Source organism: Opisthocomus hoazin, chromosome 1 (genome assembly GCF_030867145.1).
Source record: "Opisthocomus hoazin isolate bOpiHoa1 chromosome 1, bOpiHoa1.hap1, whole genome shotgun sequence".
NCBI classification, from domain to species: domain Eukaryota; kingdom Metazoa; phylum Chordata; class Aves; order Opisthocomiformes; family Opisthocomidae; genus Opisthocomus; species Opisthocomus hoazin.
The window spans coordinates 129,299,361-129,319,399 of NC_134414.1; the positions used below are offsets into that span (position 1 = coordinate 129,299,361).

At 37.4% G+C, this 20,039-nt stretch overlaps 1 protein-coding gene across 2 annotated transcripts in view; it reads left to right on the forward strand.

Annotated features, from left to right (window-relative positions):
• The window catches only part of CBLB (Cbl proto-oncogene B), a 131,708-nt gene extending 117,679 nt beyond the window's left edge, over positions 1 to 14,029 (forward strand). For both annotated transcript variants that reach the window (XM_075435514.1, XM_075435519.1), the window contains 2 exons: positions 1,914 to 2,033; positions 7,314 to 14,029. In XM_075435514.1, coding sequence (XP_075291629.1) covers positions 1,914 to 2,033; positions 7,314 to 7,576 — 383 coding nt within the window. In that variant the 3' untranslated portion in view covers positions 7,577 to 14,029. The remainder of the gene's footprint in view (positions 1 to 1,913; positions 2,034 to 7,313) is intronic.
• Positions 14,030 to 20,039: the final 6,010 nt, after the last annotated feature.

Below are 20,039 nucleotides of genomic sequence, written 5' to 3' on the forward strand. Positions count from 1 at the left end.
AGAAAATAAAGGAGAAGAACATCCTGCTGTGTTAGAACTGTTGTAAAATTTTGCTGTAAAACTATATTAATTGTGAACACAGTTGCAGGCGCCTGTTGATAAATCAATTTTTCACCTATCTCTCCCCACGAATCACTGTGACACTCTTCCAGTCCAGTATTTTGCTTGTAAAAGGTATGAAGGCTATGTTCACAATTTACAAATTTTGTCTTTGAGTTGAAAAATGTTTGATTGTCAGGTTAATTAAATCGAATAGGTTTGATGCTGATGATACAGATTACAACAGGATTTTTTGGGGGTTGTAGTGCATACCTGTGAAGTGACTTTCTTCCCCTCTGCGCAAGCTTCCAAAGCATGTTGGTGTCTTAAGTTTACCTGTCCCAGGAACATTTTCAGTGATTATCTACCTTGTGGTGCAGTTAGATGTCTCCTTCCTCCTGTCTATTCTTCTTGGAAGCTGTATGGAAAGGGATAAATGAACTGTGTTGGCGATAGTATCACAGGAATGCCAGAATGTAGGTAACAAGCAGTCATGTGCAGCTCCGTAATAGCCTGACAGGTTGTTGGGCATTTGGTTGACCTTTGTGAATGATACTCACGATGGAATGAAAGTGAGGTGGTTTAGGTTGAACTGGCATGACCTTTTATGGAATGTTTTTATTACTCAGTCTGAATGGGTGCCTCGATTGTATCTTCTGATGCAGAAACACATGCTGCACCATTCAGTTCTAATGGGAATGGAGATGAAAAGTAGAAGCCCTCACACATGCCGGTCTGTGTGCAGTTCCCAGACGCATGCAGAGTTTTAAATTACTAAGTGTTATTTCCAAATAATCTAAGAAACATCACTGATAGTGTTAAAAAACATGTAATAGCTTTAAATTAAAAATCTGAAAAATGTATCTATGCCCATGTATTGTTCTTCGTATCTGCATAGTGGATACAATCTTATAGCAGCAGTTTTCATTAATCTGAGAAGTGTGTACATCTACTTAGGCATACATGGTTATGTGGATTGGTCTTTTTTTATTTATATGGTATTTCTAAAGCCATATTACTCACTTTGCATCTTGTCAAATAAATTGCTGTAGATGATTTATGATGAGTGGTTTCCATACAAGTGTTGGGGGTGATTTCTCAGCTATCCATCAGAGCCTGTCAGATGTCAGATTAGAAGAATAATCTCATTATGAACAACAGCAAAAAGTTGCACTCCAATACAAAACACTGTTATGAGTCCAGAGCAGAAGCCAGGTCCAGGATGAGGTTAACACTTGCTCAGCTGCATCCTCAAAAGCCAAAAAAAAAAAAAAGAGGACACAATATGTCAGGACTGTATATTTCTCTCATTTTAACATTCTGTTCCTGTAATCAGCAGAGAGAACTGAAAAGCCTTGTCACAGCCTTTACCAGTCCCTGTAATATTTGCCTGTAGCTGGGACTGGATGAATAGGAAATCTGCCCTGCAGTCTTTGTGAACCACAAAGCGAAGAAATGTTACCAAGCTCTAACCAAACTGAATAGCTGGGATATTTCTAATTGTGCTACTTCAGGCTTTGCAATCTCGTCCATGATTTGCCAGCCACGATCCTAGCAGTGTCAGGGCTGGGTAATTGAAAGGTACCTTATGGATGTAAACAGAAGGGCCATGGTCGGTACAGGATAGACCACCTTTGAGCTGTGGTCTTGGTTTTGTCATTTCAGGACATAATTACAGGTCTACTATGCAGGCGTTGAATTTCGATTTATACGTGTGTATGCACAGGTTATGGGGGAACACCTCTGTTTGGATTCATGGCTCCGCTGTCTGAAGGGAGGCTATTTTAAGCCTAGGTTCTATGCATCAGCCCTCCCCCTGCCCCAAATAATAATTCTTATTATTCTCAGACACCTTTTTTGTTCTGTTATTACAGATCCCCATTTTGATCCAATAACTGGTCATGTTCCTTTGCCACCTGCTCGTAGAGTAACTGGAGAAAACGTCAAAACAAATAGGACATCTCAAGACTATGATCAACTTCCTCCCTCTTCAGGTATGGTAGAAAACTGTTCTTGCAGAAAATTACAACTTTATGAAGCAAATAACTTTCATCCATAAAGTCCAGTAAGGTTTTTGTCACTCTGGGCAACAAATGGCAATGGTAATACTGCTTTACAAAAATACGAAATCACCAAAGGACAACAGAGATGGAAGTTCAGCGGTAAAGATAGAAGTGGCTACCTGTTCTCTGTAGGTGTAGATATTATGGCATTAATTTCATCAGCTGCCAGACTGAACGCGTATGTGAATTCTAGTGTTCCTTATTTTTTGAGAAAGGCAGAGATTTTTCTGCTGCCTTTAAAGCTCACAAGAGATCAGAAGTCCTGCTGAGACCAAATGCATCTTACTTCCATGTTTGTTTCATTGCTCCTAAAGTAATAAGAAGTAACTTCACTCTCTAAAGTATTACTATTTTCTGATCTTTTTTACAAATGTTTTTGTCTGAAGTTGTAAGAAAATTTTGAAATGTTTTTTAGTAAAACAACAACTGAACCCAATCAAAATCCAGTCTTCCGTTTGCGCAGCACACATCCAGTACAAGCAATTCCTCTGCCACAAAAATTTTGCTTATGGTTTTCAGGCAACATGAATAGTGTTTAAAGGAAAGCTACTCAAAGTAATTAAAATAATTATAAAATGCAAAATTAAATATTATCTGTATGTCAAAGTACTTTCACCAATTCATAGACAAATTTCCTTTTCTTCAGATGTGCGTGGTATAAGGGGAAGGGGGACGATTGTCCCACCTGCATCATTTTGGTGTGTGGGAGGACCACGCAACAAAAGAGCTGAGTGATGCTTTAAACCATTATTCGTTCTCCAGATAAGAGTGAATTGTGCATGAAAACTCTCTTCTATTGTGAAAGAAATGAAAGGACTTCTTCCTCTAGTCTTTCAGTTGTAATGAGCATCAGTGTTTAACTGAAGCAATCACAAGTGGAAAAAAGATACAATACCTCTCCTTCTTAGGAATACGTAGTTCATCTCTGCTGTGGTGTAGGAATGAAAGAATACATTTTTCCAACTTAAAGTACAGGGGAAATTAAGTAAGCCTGAAGAGTGCTAACAGAATTTTCGATGAACAGCACATTTGAGAATTAGTGTGATGCCTTTGGTAAACAGCAGCACTTTTGGGAGGAGACCTCTACTAATATAATAGTATTTCTCTACTTTTTCCCATTGTTAGAAAAAAACAGTTGTTTTATAATGTATGTTTTATGTGTGACACTGGGAAGGATCTATTTGTCTTACAATGTTAACCTGATTTATTTAGGGCATTTTAATTTTTTTTTATAATAGAAATTATGACCATGATATAACTACCTTTTAAAGCTACAGAGTTTTCCTGTAATTCTTGCAATTCTGTGGTAGAACGTTTTTTAATTTTCCTAAATCACTGCAAGATGTTTGCTACATAAGACCTTGGAGCTTTCTGATGTCACTTCAATACCTTTCGATCTGTGTGTTTCCCACAGCCGTCTTCTAAAACACCCACATGTGTCGACCTTTGCTATAAATATCATTCTAAATCAGCATGATATACAGCAAGATATTCAATTTAATTTCAATTAAATGAAAACTATGGGATAGATCATGTCATACTCTTAATTGGAATGTTGTTTTTACAGTGAAAGTAATTCCATAGAACAGAACTGATGAGCTTCAGGATGAGCTGATTCACCTTTATCTATGACTTAAAAAGGCAATGTAGAGCCGTAACTCTATTCAGAACTTTTGTTTTTGCATTTATTCTGAACTAATCAGTTCACTTAGGAAATTCTTCATTTCGGCCCTTTTGTATGGCGATTCTTTGATCTAGCTGGAAATGTAGTTCACTCTAAAATCTAATTATAATTTAGCCACTGGCTCCCTAGAATAGCATGGGGAGTACTTTAACTTCTGTGCTTCAGTCTGACTGTTCTTAAGATTGCTGTCATGATGTTTAACTGAATCATTAACATGTAATGAGAAACCTACTCTAATTCAGCAACATATTTAGTATTGAGCACTTAAGAAACAGTTATTAAATATGCACCTAACTATCACAAAGGCATAGTTTTTCAAACTACTTAAATACAAATTTTTAAAATTATTACAATAAAAGCAAGAGAAGGAGTTATTGCTAATAGCATATTTTACGTAGGCACAGTCAATGATGCATGGGAAAGGTAGAAGAAAAAGAGGCCTCTAATATAGATGTCTGCTGTGTTTTACAGAATTTAGTTATTGTGTAAGAAATGGATTCAGATGGCTAGTTAAGTATATTTTTGTGCTGTCTGTTCGCTCACCTGGCCTTATTAAAGCTCTTGCATGCAAATTTAAATTCCTTTACGTGGAAGTGTTGGGGGGGAGAGTGTCATATATTATTTTAGGGTGGATTTCAGTAAACCCTAAGGGGACTAATTTGCTGCAGTAACACAAAATATGAAGACCATACCTAAGAGCTTGATGGCCAATACGTGCAGTTACTCCCTTCTTAACTTTCTCCCTGCTCTGTCAGTTCCTTAGTATAGATATCCCCTGGGTATGCTTTGTTCCTGTAACTTGGTTAGATGAGATGTAGCTGCTTGCCACTGCTCCACAGAGGGCCCTGCACAGTAAGCCTTGGCCACCTGGTTCTCTGATGCTTCTCGGTCTGTCAGTGAAAGACCATGGAACATACAGGAGAAGCAGCAAGGGAAGAAAAGAAGAGGGCCATTTCCCAGCAGAGAGGAACAGGCGGTTGGCATCATTGCAAATATCCTCTGCCCACTGTGCCACAGAGCTTGTGCCTTACGACTTTTTCCATGCTTTTTAAACACTTACGAAATGAACCCGTCTCTGCCTTTATACTAACATGTTACCTAAGGGTTAAATCTAGTGCTGAATTATAGAAATGGGACTGATAGAGGAATCTCCTTGCTGTAGAAGCTGTTAATTGAATTACACAGTTAGAAAATCTATTTGAATTTTTAGCTAGGCATCCACAGCGGTTGAAACATCAGAGAGCATGGGAGGTTGGGAAAGAAGGTTCTGATTAAATGCCTCTATCTCACTGTCCAGATGGACATGCAGCTTAGGCTTAGTATCTTTAAGCTCAGGATCCAATGTGATACCCAGCTTCAGCTAAAATTTTATGTGCATGTGAAGATACTGAAAGAGGTGTCAGCGCTTAAAGAAATAATAATGGGAATTGAGTTAGAGAGGGAGGGCTGAAGATCTTAAAGTATCTGTGCTATAGAGAGATGTCACTGTAGTGGGAATAAAATGCCTGTGCTGCAAATCTGCTGACAGAATTAAAAATGACCTTTCTAAATGATGTAATTGCTTAAGAAAGTTTGTTTGGAAGCTTCAGCAAAGGGAAGGTTTTGTGCAAGAAGTAACTTCAGTTTTAAGCCTGTATTAGACTGGAAACAGGAAAAAAATATCTCATGTAACACACAGAGAAAGATCTGATCTGTGCATAAGGAATTTCTTCTGTACTTCAAACCCAGGGGAAAATGTAAAGTTTGCAAATTAATTTAGTTTCATCCTCTATAGAAATGAAGTCCATAATGAAATGTGCGTATTAAAACAGTTTGAAATGTTTGTGAAAGAAAAATGATGTGTTTTAACATGATATACCCTTATTTTAAATATAAAGAATATTCTTCTCTTACAGTCTTGATTTTTTCCTAAAATAAGTAATATGATAAATTTGAACTTGTTTCTGATTTGGTGTTTAGTTATTAATCACATTTCCTGAGCTATAGTTAATTTCTCAAGTCAATGTGTTTCATGGATCTTCCACACCTTCATAGCAGGTCTGCTTCAGGTGTGTTTACTAGAATGTTTAGTATTTATGTAGTTCTTTTCATCTTCGGAAAGGAAAAAAATCATTAGAAATACGAAATAGCCCTTACTATCTCTAGGTTGCGTCGTAACTATTTGCAAGGAAAATAAGCAGTGAAATTAGAACACAATTTATCTTAGCTTCTTGCTGTAAATTTTTAATCAAATTACTCCCATCCATATGTTATATGTCTTGATATCTTCTCTGAATTAAGAATGCATAGAAATTAAGTTGAGAGAAAAATACACCTTGGTTAAACGTTCGCTAATGTAAATTGTTTTCATTCATCTGCAGTGTTTAATGCACACACAGTTGAATTACAGTTCTCTTTATCCAATCTTATGATAAGGCAGTATGTTGTAACAGTAATACTAGAAATACAACATTCTTTCATCACTAAAACCTGCCTCTGAAGTACTGAACACTGCAAAATGCCATTGCTGTCAGTGTAAGTAAACGGGAAGTTTCACAGCCAGAAATTCCTCTAATTTATCTATCAAAGTCACTGTTGATGAAACTTTTTAGACTCTTCTTGAAGGATTAAAGACTTTTTATATTTTAAATACTTTGCTCTTGAAAGTGTTTTCTGCTCTATGTCTGCTTGTATTTAAGCTTCTTATTGTGGAATCAGTGAGAATAAAGAGGTTTCAGTAAAGTACCAAGTTTACTTGAGCACAAAACTCTTGACTCTGAGGAGATTAGCAAGTTTGAATATTAGCTTTTTTCATCAGCACGTCATGATTCTTAGCACCAGCATTAACTGTGAAGGTAACCTTTCCATAGAAGAGAAGGAAAGGGGAAATATTTCCAAAGCGGGACTGGAAAGGAAGGATCACATTCTGGCTTACCACTGAAAATAATCAGACTAGAGATTTTTTTGAGAAACCAGTTATTTCTGTACTTACGCACTGCTGCTATGCATGAAGTGAACTGAAATTGACTGAACAGAATCTGCAAGATGTATCTGTAAGTGAAGGATTTTTCGCCCTCAGGCATGTTTGGCTGGATTCCTCTGCTTCACCACTTATGGTCCTGAAGAAAATTGTGATCAAATTTGTTTTTTGTTTCGTTTTTTTTTTTTTTTTTAAAACGGACTAAGAAAAAGTTCTCAAACTGTGGGTTGAGAGTGAAGAGCCTTTAAAATTTTGGCTAGCTATTTTCACCATCTTTGCTGTTCCATCATACCTTCTTTTTCTTCCAACTGTAGAGAATTCATATTGTAACTTGCATATGTCATATCATATTACTGAAATAGCGTTTCACTACGTTACTTCCATTTTGGATGTTCTTGAGGAATTCAGCTTCTGTCTGATTTTTAAAATTACGTATATCAGTGAATTGAAATATCTCTTTATGCTTCTTTAGAATTTTACTTTTTAAACACCTTCACGAGGCTTGTTCTACCTATAACACTATTTCAAGCCAATTTATAATGATTTCTATCTCCTTTATTTGAAACAGATGGTTCACAAGCACCAGCCAGGCCCCCTAAACCGCTTCCTCGGAGGACTGCACCAGAAGTACACCACAGGAAAGCATACAGCTCCGACAGTTCCGCTGAAAATGTGGATGCAAAAATTGCAAAACTTATGGGAGAGGGCTATTCCTTTGAAGAAGTCAAGAGGGCACTTGAAATTGCCCAGAATAATGTTGACGTGGCCCGTAGTATTTTAAGAGAGTTTGTCTGTTTTCCTCCACCGGTCTCCCCACGTCTCAATCTATAGCAGCGTCAAGATATTCTTGGAGCATGTGAATTCTACGTATACACGTGTGGATTGGGGAATAAGAGAAAGAAGAGAATGGAATATTTTTCTTTCATCCTTAGTAGAAGGGTGTTTGTTTCCAGCCGTTTATCAAAGGCTCATGGCTGCTCTGATCAAGACTTATAAATATGCTGAGGCTTATGTATTTTTGCTAGCCATACTTTTTTAAATCAGGGTTGAACTGACAAAATAATTTAAAGAAGTTTACTTCCCTAGAACTTTTAATCTGTGAAATGCTTTTTCTTGTTTACAAGTTGGCAAGTTACAGTTTTCTAGTTGACGCCTGTACTATGTTCCTGTTCATATTTCTTTGTACTTGTGGTCAGTTCTGCTGTAGCATTCCCAACAGTTTCCATGCTGACCACCCCATCAACTAAATCATCACTTTCCAGAAGTTCTCTGGGTTTTCTTTTCTCTTACGAGATGCTTTAATTGTTTTTTTGCATTTCAGCTCATCAAATGCAAAAAGTATGTGGCCTTCACTACTGATTTTTTTTCTTTTCTTCTGAGATTCCTTTGCTTTTGAGAGAGGAAATATCTGAATGTAAAATGTATTATTCTGTCTATGAACTGTCTTTTTAAAGGTATTTTGACAGTAATGTTGGGCAGCTTTCTGTTTAACATGAATTCCATGACCTGTAGTCCTCAAGGTCTTTTACACACAGTTTCCACAAAAAAAATCCCAACCAAAAAATAAAACACTTCATGCAGCAGTGATACTGAGTTCTGACATGTATAAACTCTTTCCAATTTGTGTATTTGATTGCAAATGTTAAAAAAAAGCCAAATGCACGTGATAAAACTGTGTTTAGATTACACACTAATGGCACCAGTTTGCTGTGACCTATGTAAACTGGGGCACACCAGACTAGAAGGAATCTTTTTGAATCATATTAGTGGTATTCACGTAAATTCCAGTTCTAGCTTCTGTAAAGCAGAATGCGGTTAATTTTTTGTTTGAGTGATTATCCTGTGGTTCATTGTGGCTTCGATCAGTTTGTATTAACATGGAAACTTTAAATCTTTGATGCACTGTTAATTCCTGATGCTACTGTAGCAATATTTTTTGCAAAGTTCTTTAGTAACCTCCTCCTCTATACGCTTTATTATTCTCAAGTATGTGTTTAATACGCAAATTCATTCACTCACTTTCCAGCTGCTTAGTTGGAAATACATTTTTTTCTTTATGTGGTTAGTGATACTCCAGGCTTTGAGCCCAAACTGATGCTTATTTTTGAGCCCAAATTGATGCAAGCCAAATTAAAAATCTTCACAATTTTAGAAGAGAGAGAGGCAACTCTGTCTTAGTACACTGAAAGTGAAGTCCAAATATTTCCAGAATAATTCTTGGTTGCTGCTTTCTTGGGTTTTTTTAGGAAACTTTCAAACCTTCTTTTCTTTTGTTAGTATTGAAAAGACAAACCCATGTGGTAGTCCGAATAGTTTTCGCATTTTGAGATGTGATGAGTATATGAGTATTTTCGCTGAACGTGAGATGTATATTTATTGTTCCCTTTCAGCTGTCAGTGTTGTCCTTCACTCAGAGCAAGTGGTAAAAATTGCATCGCTTACAGGATCAGATCTCTGCAGGCAATGCATTTGTTTTAAAGATTTTTTTGTTTTGTTTTTTTTTGTTTTTTTTAAAAAGCAAATGGCTGAATTACAGGATTCAAAATAACTGGGAATACCCAGGGGAAATTACTGTGATGTCTCAAAGTCCATCATTTCATCAATGACCTTATTCTAAAAACTAATTAAATTATTTTGTAGCATCCGAAAGCATAGTATGTATATCATTAATCTGCTTCACTGATAAAAGATGATCAGGAGAATTCAGGGTATAGGGAAAAGCTTCTGTTGCATTTAATTTAAGCAAATTATTCTGAGTTTATGTCCTAAAAAAAGGCATTTGCAACTTCCTTTAAATGTTCATTCCTTGAGTATGGCTTGTGAAAAGTTTTAATTGAAGTTATATTCTGTTTTTTCTGTTCAAGTATATCTCTTTCCTCTGTTTTGGGGGAAAGTTTTGTGTAGTCTTGAACCCTCTTGTTCATTTGGTTTATTTAAAACATTACTCTAGGATTTTAGCTACCTGTAAATTCAAAATGATTCATACTATTAAATGAAACACTGTGGTTGTACTGGAATGACTTAAATGAGGTTCAAGCGTAACTGCCAGCATAGCAATGACAGTGAAAAAAGAACGCTTTACAAGGATGAGCAAACAATCTGCAGATTGAGTTTTGAAATTTTGAATTGTAATGGAGAACTAATTTTTTCATTTTTGTACAGCAGCTTAGTATAAATGACAGCCTTATGTTTCAATTAGAGGCTGGAACTGCTGCTTGATAGATTAAGGTTTTTAAATTTTTCCTTCTCCTTTCTGATTGTGACCACCAGTGATTTTTTTTTTTTATTTTAGTATGTGTTAAAAAAAACTTGATGAACAATATTCTGAGTGGTAACTTGAAAAGAGTTCCATTAATCTTTAAATGAGTGTGCTAATAACACTTCTAAATTGTGGAATGTTGAAGACTATTTCAAACCTGTTTTGCTTAATAGTTTTAAAGTCAAACAGAGCGAAATTGCTTTGCTAGAGTGTTCATGTTTACTGTGCGGGAATTAATAGGCTTAAAAGAACTTAATCTGGCTACAGTCTAGTTCTCTAAACATATTTTAACTTTTGAAAGACTTAAGGGTTTGAATCTGGCAGTGTGTTATTGCACAAGTATAACTTTAAGGAAGACTGATTTCAGTGAGAGCGCTTGAATGAACAAAGTTAGTTAAACTCAGAAGCCTATACTATCATATTTCCTCGATTAAAAGTCATTGCAGGCTTTAGACCATCATTCTGATGTCTGTTGGCCTCACCTTTCATCTCCCTTTGGCTAAAATTACTACATTTTAAGCAAATTGGCTGAATCAGAAGTTGAGCAAATTAAGTGGACATCAGCAATGTGGATCTTTTCCAAAGACTATGAGTTAGAAAAAAATAGAAATTTTGATAAAATAAATGAATTTAATATAATTAGCCGTGTTAATGGCCTGGCTGGAAGCCTAAAATGGCCACTGGTGAAATTTTTTTTAACATTCAGTATCTCAAGAGTGCATCTGGCACAGTTTTTTTCATAATGTGAATTTAGGAAGTTTTGTACCAGGACTATTTTTTCTGTTGTATTTCTCTCATTTTCAGCTTGAAGCTTTACTTTGCACTGGTGACTGACCTGAAAGCATTTAAATTTGTGTCTTAAAGCTTGACAAATTTTGAAGCAAATGAACACCGTATTCTAATCAAATTCAGGTATTACCTGTTGACCTGGAATTTAGCGCTTTTAAGAATGACTTCTTGAAAAAGGACTTCAGTAGTTTCCATTTTGAAGGATTTTCTTTCAAATAACTATTTTATCTGAAAATGCATTTTATAGACTTGTCTAACATGTGGCAAACTTAGTGATGTGTTCAATTAATTTATATTTTATTCAACATTCTTTTTAAATTTTGGTTATTATGTAAGCTCAAGTTCTTTATCTGTTCTTGTAAGGTATTTTATAAAATTAATGTTAACAGAATGTTGGGTTGGTCCGTGATTTTTCAAGACTCTGTCTCTGTGTTATTGAATATTGTCACTTTTCGTATGCTGCTTTAGAAACATAACCTATCCTGTGTAGGGGTCTTAGAAACCATTGTTTCATAAGCCACAAAAATGAGGCCTTGCTCCAAAGTAAGGTGAATGAGTGCATTGAGACATTTGCTTTATATGTTAATTCATTTCTAAATTTCAGTAGTGAAAATTTATAAATTGGCAGTAATTTTGGAATGTGTGTGTCAGTTGTACGTCAGAAAGATGATAATCATTAAATATTTAGAACCCAAAGTGGTGAACATATAGTCCGACTGTCCATAAATCTACAGGATTTTTTTCCTGAAGAAAATTACAATAAGCTCACACTGATATTTCTTGAACATCCTGGGCATTTACATTCTCAAGCATTGTACTCTTAATGTAAAAAATATTTTAGGAGTGTAAACCACTTTTTTTCTGTTGCTGTATTCTGGCATTGTGAAAAAAAGTTTAGAAAATCTAACTCTTCTACTATGCATGACAATATAATACTATTTAAAGCCCAACACGGTTCCCTTCAGGTCGGATTAGACCTTCAGTGATGAGATTTTCGTGGTACTTTCTTCAGTCTCTGTTAAATCCTTGTCCGTTGTATGGGTCACTAGTCATAGTACCAAGTAGGGAAGTTAACTGGTGTACTTTCCTATAGTACTATAGCTGCCTATTTCTTTCATTTTTACTCTTCCAATGTGAGTGTCAGCTGTGTTGTGTTGTAATCAAATTTTAGCAGCTGGGTGATCTAGGAATGTTTCAGGAATTTTGGTTGATAGATCCAGTCATTAATTCTGTACAAGGCACCTGCTTCCATTTATCTGTTGCAATGCGTGTCCATCAGGAAAATGATAAATTTAGATTTTAAACCACTGTGTGTTACTTTGGCCCCTAAACATTCCATTTGTCCTTGGATGATTTCATGTCTAGCAGGGAAAATTCTTATTCAAAATAAATCCTAAATCCCAAACTTCTTAATCTTATATCACAAAGTAAATCTTAAATTTGTGAAACTTAATCCCATAACCTTCCTGAACATCATAAGGAATTTAAAGGCCTTAAGATAATATGAACCATGACAAGATTTTTGTTTCCTAGACCTGCCAGAAACAAAAGCACAAACCCATTGAATACTGATCTTCTGTCTGTGAAGCTGCTTGCGTCTGTCTTGATCTGTGAAGCAATCAGCCAGTCTAACTACAACAGTACTTATTTGAAAAAAGTCAGCTTTTTTTTTTTTATTGCAATAGCTGCCATGGTAGCCAGCATGATGGGAGAAGAGCAGAGAACAACACAGAAGGTAGCAATTATGTCCTAACAATCCAAGCCCCTCTCCTGTCAGTGTACAAGATTTAGCTGTTTTGAACTGCCTGGGTGTCTTGTGAAAATGAAGGAGTATCTGGTAAGATTACTCCAGTCTTCAATTACCGTGTCCTTCTCCAAGAAGGTTCTTTAAAGGACGTGCTGGTTTGGAACTGGATGCCAGGGTCTTAGCAGCCAGTGGGAAGTATGAAGTAGCACTCTGCTCAGAATGTATTTTGATGCTAGCAGAACAATGAAAAGCTTCATTAGGATTTAAGTGGAAACACCTCTGTTTTAAAGCTCATCATCTTGGGTATCATCTTGGGTTTTGAAGGGCGTGTGTCTGTACGTGCATGCATACTAGTCTGGTGAAGCATGGAGGAGTGAGTATTCCAACTGATGCCGTCCTGCAGAGTTCAGAACTAGGCTGTGGTACTCGCCTCTGCAAAATACCTGCTCCTTTTGGATATCTGAACTGAATCTGCAAAATAATCAAGCTACTATAGTCATTCGTGTTTTAAAAGGAAAGTTTTTCTCCTTAGATAGCTGGGGAGGTGCATGTATCTGCTCCAAAATAGATAGCTTTCTTTGATGTGTCTGTGTAATGATCAGGACACTGAAAATAATAAGTGGTCCCTAGTTTTCAGTAGACCCCAATGCAGTAAATGCCCCAAGGAGAACTTTTTTTTGTTAATTTGCTAATTGAATATCACTGAATTTCAAATGCTGTACAAAGATAAGTAAGTATACATCATCAGCCGTTCAGAAATACTCAAAGGTAGGGGCTGATGTAGTTTTCTGAAGCTATTATCTTGCTTGAACATGTGACTCTCAGATGTTTCCTCTTGAAGTTTACATCTTCATTACCAATTCAGTATGCTCCGTATAGAATTCTTGGACCGTTATTTCAAAGTTTTTTATTCTCTATATTTTTCACTATGGCTGTCATCAGTAGTACCGTTATTATCTAGGATCATACGCTGAAATTCAAGTTCTCTTGCTCTCAAACATCCCAGCTTGGGCTAAGTTCAGACCTGCTTTTGTCCCACAACAGATGCATCACTTTGTTTGCGTCCTCATCTGCTCCCTCTAATCTGGTTTTCTTCTCTTCCACCCACGCCAAGTCTCTTCACAGTGAAATCAACCACCAGCACATCCTTCATCACAGCAATGACAGACATATGACAGTTTCCAGTCTCAGCTTGCAGCCACATCTGTATTTTCTTCTCTTAATCCCTCAGAAGTGTTCTGCTAGTCTTGTCTGTCGCAGTCATTATACATATTTTCCATGTCATATCCGAATGGCCTCTGTGAACAGTTGTCCAAAATGGTTTCAGAATTCTGTGAGAGCCTGTTTTCTGGGTTAATTTCACTGGCGTTTTTTCCTGCTCCTTTCTCAGCCTGGAAATATGCTCTTGTGTTTCATGATTTGTTTGTCAGGGATGGAGATGAAATCCTCTGGTTATTTCAGCAGATCCCTGTTCTGTTGAGGTGTGAAAAGCAACCAATAAAGACATCTTCTCCTAATAACAGTCCTTGTGTTTGAGATGGCTTGTGTCTCAATATAAGCAGTAAGAAGTTTGTCCAACAAATGTGGTTTGTAGCTTGGAAAGTCGTAATTGTATTTGATTACTTCTAGTACTGAGTGAGGTTCAGGTTTAAGGGATAAATTTTATAAGATGTGTCAATGAATTTGGGAAGTCACTTGCAGACAAAGGTAACTGGTTACCATGAGCGGCTGGGATAAGAGATTGACTCTATACCTTCGATGTCAAAGAAATAAATATCATGTAGCTTCAGAATTCTCACACGTAAAAGGTAAAAATGCAACATCTGAATGATTCTACAAGTGGCCCCTAAAAGACCTTTATTCTTCATTTGTCAAGAGGTCAGTTGTGATGCTGGTAATTTTTTAGATTTTTAGGTGAACCAATGTTTATGAGCATGACTGTAGACAGAGGGTTCCTGGTTTTGCATGCTGCTGTCTAGGGTGGAGGTGGGAGGTATGTGTTGAAGTTTTCCCAAAATCTAACAGAAATGGACGGTTTACATTAGGTCTCATACAAATGTCGAGTACCCACATGGAAGAGATCCTCCAGAGACAAGATAGCTGGATGGCGAAGGAAGGGTTGTAAGTGTAGAAGCTGAGTGAGCAAGGAGGTGGTGAAGGTGGTGTGTTAGAACTGTGATTTATTCTGGGGGAACAGGATTATTATAATGGAAAGAGGAGGGAGGGAATGGAGGTGAAGGGGAAAATGTGGAAAGTGTGGATTGAATCAGGTTGGAGAAGACAAGTTTGAAGCAAACAGCAAAAAGCAGAAGAAAAACAAAATCTGATATCATAGAAAAATGTTTAAGTGTTTCAGAGTGTGGGTGTAGGAGGGAATTTGAGTTGTAGTGTGCAAGGGTGCACTGGAGTGGGGGAAATCTGACTGACCCTGTTTGGGGCACAGCAGCCTAGTCACATGGAAAGGGCACTGCATGTGTCATTCCTAGGTGACCTGCACGGTAGCTGATCCCCATATTTTAGCATTTACCCTCACACTACTACTCTTCACACCCAACTGGACATGGTCTCTGGCACAGCTCTGAAATTCTGCGTGGCAAACTGCTCGGTCAGTTCTTATAGCAACATTTTTTGCCAGTGGCTTAACATGTGGTGGTTTTCAGGCCTTTCAAGACTTTTCTATCTCTTTTGAGGTTTGGTTCTACCAAGAAAACTATTAGCAATAAACAAAGCTGGCTTGGAGTTAAAACAGATATGTCTTCAGGCATAGGCATCCTTTCCTTTGATGTGTTGGTGTTGCTGAGTAAACAGTCTCTGAGATTATTAGGAGAGGCAGAATCTTAATTGTATCTGTGCTTTGTTTTTATGATGTTAGATACTGGCTGACCAGGGCATCGCTGCAGGCTGTGAATCTGCCATCAAACTGGCTCTTGGTTCCCATTTTAACCACATCCCGTAACAATTGCTAAGGGGCTGAGACCAAATTGAAATTGTCTGTGGCTTCATTCAAAGATGTGGGTATGCTTTTCACTTTTTGTGGTTGTGTAACTTGCTGCATTCATGTGTGGTGCCTTGGGCATAATACTGTAAAATTCAGCCTATCCTGAAAGCCATGTCACTGCCATGCTTGTTTAGTGGTTGATATAATTTGCCTTGTGAAGCACACAAGGTTCCTGTGATGGGGTGCACAGGACAAAGGTTAATTTCTTGCTAGTGATGAGTACAGCAGCGTGAACTAACAGCTAATACACAGAGGCTCCTGTTGAAGTACAAACTATCTTAGCAATGTGGATTGATTTTCTTGGTTGGTTGAGCTGAAATTTATTTTCCAGTGCTCTGCCCTTATGGGACCTTGTATTATTTGTACTGTATCATCATTGTATTTGAGCTGTCTCCATTACGGTAATATCCATGCCTCTTGAGGCTGCCTGGTCTTCTCCCTTTCAAGACTGCTGCGAAGTCTGTCAAGATGGCTGTGTGAGATCTGTGGAGGAGGACTGGCTGGCTGATTCATTGGTAGCATGTGTCTGTGGGATAAAAGGGATTTCAGGAGAAGCGTTGATTTTTTTATTATTATTTTTTGGTTTGGGTGTTTTTAAGAGAATGTTTTTTGTGGTGGAAAAGTTTTTATCGACCAGTTTTCAGGTTTTGGAAGCTGTCACACATGCCTTTAAAGAAAGGAAGATGCTGGTACTCTTTTTCCTTGTTTTTCATGGTATGTATTGAACAGTGGCTTTGAGGAACGCACAAATTCTCCAGCTATTTTTCTTTCTCCTTGGTTAATCAACAGCTAAGCAAACTTCTGCTCTTCATATAGTTTCTGGAATGATGCCAACTGTTACACTGTTTGAACAAGACATATTTATCTATCTCTTGGTGGCAAGTCAGTGACAACAGGGTGAAAAGGTTTATCAGAGAAAATAGGAGAAGGAGGGGCGTGACAGGTACCTGCACAGGAAGAAAATGAAAACAGATGAAGAAGATACTCCTAAGAAAAAAAGGAAGAAGGAAAACAGTTCATTTGATGAACATTCTTCCACTAGAAGTAAATATGAAATGTAAATAACATCATTACCTAAAACACAAATCATGGTAGATAATATGACTTAATAATCCTATTTAATGCTGCTTTTAATTAACAGTAAGTCTCAGAAAGAATGGGCCTTTGATTTGTTCTTGATATTATAAGAAAAATACATTTAGCTAACATCTTCTAAGATACAAAATTATTCATAAAATTAAATGGTTTTAAAATTGGTATTGAGAAAGTTCACCAAATCTTTCAAATGAATGCCTAAGCAATGAAAACCTCATTTGTTATTCAGCAGTTTTGTATTGGAGCCCAGTTTGGAGAACGTGTTAAATCTAGAAAATGCTGAGACCTTACTACAGCAGGGGACCTCCTCTTAAGTCTTGGGAAGGCTCATAATACATGTAAGTAACAGGGTGTATTTAATTTGGGGCTAGAATGTGTGCTAGAGGAATGTCAACATAAGCCTTACCCAGCCATATAATTCCACCAATATTAAGGGTTATACTTGATCCTGTGTTGAGTGCCATCAGCCTGCAGTCAGTTACACATTCACTCTTCCTCCACGCAGAACTTGCAACAGGTTATTCTTTGAAGTGGAAGGTGTTGTTTTGGTTTTTTTTTTTTCCTCAGCACTGAAATCTGGGTTTCACTTTTCAATGCAGTGGTGGAAATAATTTTCCAACTACAGAGCAGTCGTGCTGTGATTATGCTTTATGCTCATCATTGGCATTAACTCATAGATCCACCAGGCACACTGAAAATTGTTATTGCACAAATATAATGAAATTATTTGGGGGGCAATTGGGATACCTCAGTTTCAGGTAGTCCAGTTTCAAAAGTGACTTCCTGATCATCCAGGACATTTGGCTGGCACCTTGGTGCACTTAAAATTATCTGTGCACCTATAATCAGTAGCTGCTTTTGGTATCACAATTTGAACATATTTACCCAGAGAAACTCTGTAATGTTCCCTTGGTAGGGATTCCAGTGTGTAGAAGGCAGAAGAGGGGAGGGAGATGACCTCTTTCTAGTTTTCTGTCTGTCTATAATATTTAATCTCTCTAAAAGTTTAGAGACATCTCTCTGAACTGTAGAGGGGTTTTTTTCTGTGGTACTGGTAAAAGCTTATGTGAGCTTTGTCTCTCAGGAAATACAATTTATGTGTATTTCTGTCAGTTTAAATACAGAAACACATCTAGAAACTGCATGAATTTGTGAGCCAGGCCAGTAGGCTCGTTTACGAATGTACAAAGGAGAGGACTCCTTCTGCATTCGTATAAGAAACTCTGAACAAATTGGACAATGCTTCATTTGCATGTCCACTGAATAACATGTAGGGAGAGGGAGACTCTAGGAAGAAACAGCCTATAATAAACTTAGAAATGCTTGCCTGATCTCTGGGCTGCATGACAGCTGATTTGAAGCTGCCACGACAGTGGGCTTTCTTGAATTAGAGAATAAGAAAGAAGGGGAAAGTCCTTAAGACTTTGGCACTTCTTTGCATTCTTCGTTTGCATCAATGAATTGGGCCTTATTCAAAGGATCAGTTTCACAAAGCCGTATCCTGACAGGAGGAAATCTTGCTAGGACTTGCCTTTGAGTTTAGAGAGAAATAGGACTTTGAGACTGAAACTAAAAATACCAGGTAAAGATAATGACAGGATATTTGATTATGCAGGTTTGGGCGAGGATTTGACAATTATTTTCAATCCTTTACCTCGAGGTTCTTATCTTTAAGTTCTGTTGAGCAAAATCCATGGTTTCCGAGGTGTTTGACTGTTCCCTTCCCCATTGGAATGGAGGGGCCTGGTTTATTTATGAAAGCTCCATCGGATTAATTTGGCGGGGGGGTGGGGGGGGCTGGTTTCATAAGATTTGGTGCATGTGGTTTTCAAAATGCCTTGAAAGCTATTGTAGGAGTGGTGATAGCAGAACTTGCATATCTAGAGGGAGACATCCTTTGGATGTAAAGCAATGTCCCTGTGGCAAGCAGTAAGAAGTATATAAAGGTGGTTTATGTCTCTAAGAAACAATCATCTCAGTCATTTGGCTCATCTTTTGTTTATGCTGGGAGAGAATATTATTTCTTGAGAAGCATGGTTGTATCTTAATTGTATGATAATTGGCATTTAAATACCATCATAAGTGTAGCTCATTTATTTGGAGATTGGCATTGTACACAATGCTGGAGAAGGCAAATGGGAAGCTGCAAAACACCTATTCCTAGTTCTGTGTACAGAATAAGAAATTTTCCCTTTCTACAGTTGTACTGTGATCAATGGCAGAGATAGGCCACGCTATAAATGATGGAACAAAGCATTACAGGGTTGGTTTTATTGTTTGTCCAAGATCTCTCATTGGTGATTTTGCGTCATTTCTGCAAAGACAAAAATTTGATTAATTCAGTTGAAAGGGAGAGTCAAACCCTCATGGGTTCAGCAGGAGATGTCATGAAAAGTTCATAGGGTAGGTGAAAGTAATGGCATTTGCCTCCCTGTGCTGGGAAAACAAACTTCATACAGGCCAGGGGACAGGGCTTCTCACGATGTGAGTGTCCACAGTTTGTTTCCTTTCTCCCTTAACTATTTCTGTCTTTTTCTTTGCTAAGTTCTCTTCCTCTTTCTCCAGATTTTCTGTATGTAATGCAGGTAGCAGTGTTGTCTACGCTTCCACTGTGCTGGAATATAGAGTCTCAGAAAAAGTAACATGCCAATATATATACACTTTCTATTAGATACCAAAATCAGTTCTCCTTTAATTGTAATATTTATCCCCATGGCCAGATGTGGCGATTGGAATTTTATCACTGTATGGATTGTGCATATTTTATTGTATATATGTTTTTTTATATATTGGTGCCAGTTTGTTTATTCACTTTCAGATACCAAGGTTGTGAGACTGCACAATACAAGAAGGCCGTAAGAGGGAGGAAAGTTTCATGTAAAAGCAGATCCAAACAAGTCTGCATTGTGTTTAAGGGATCTCATACCTTGTTGAAACACATAAGACTCCAGCTCTTTCTGTAGGCTTCTCTATCAAAATACTTAAGTCAGTGAAGGCTGACTTCCATGTGCCTCACTTCTATTGATCTAAAAATCAAATAGATACAAAGAAGGTACATATGCCAAAGACCTCGTGATTTGAAGTGAAAGACAATTAAAAGCTGATGATCTGAGCTAAAGCCATTAGAAGGGACTTACACTCAAATTAATCTATCTTGTTTCTGTTAAGATTTTTCCCAATATAATGGATCAAACTTTTGCTTCTTACTCCACTCCGACCTTTTCTCAACCCAGCTTCTGCTGCTGCAAAATCAGGAGTCTAACTGTAGAGATTCCTCCACCCCGAGAAAACATGGAGCTCCATGAGGAAGAAACTGTCAGGATGTTGACACATAAATGCAGTGGTTTGAGCTTGCTGTTTTTCTCATCTTCAAGAGTTTAGAGAAAACACAGAAGTGAAAGATATG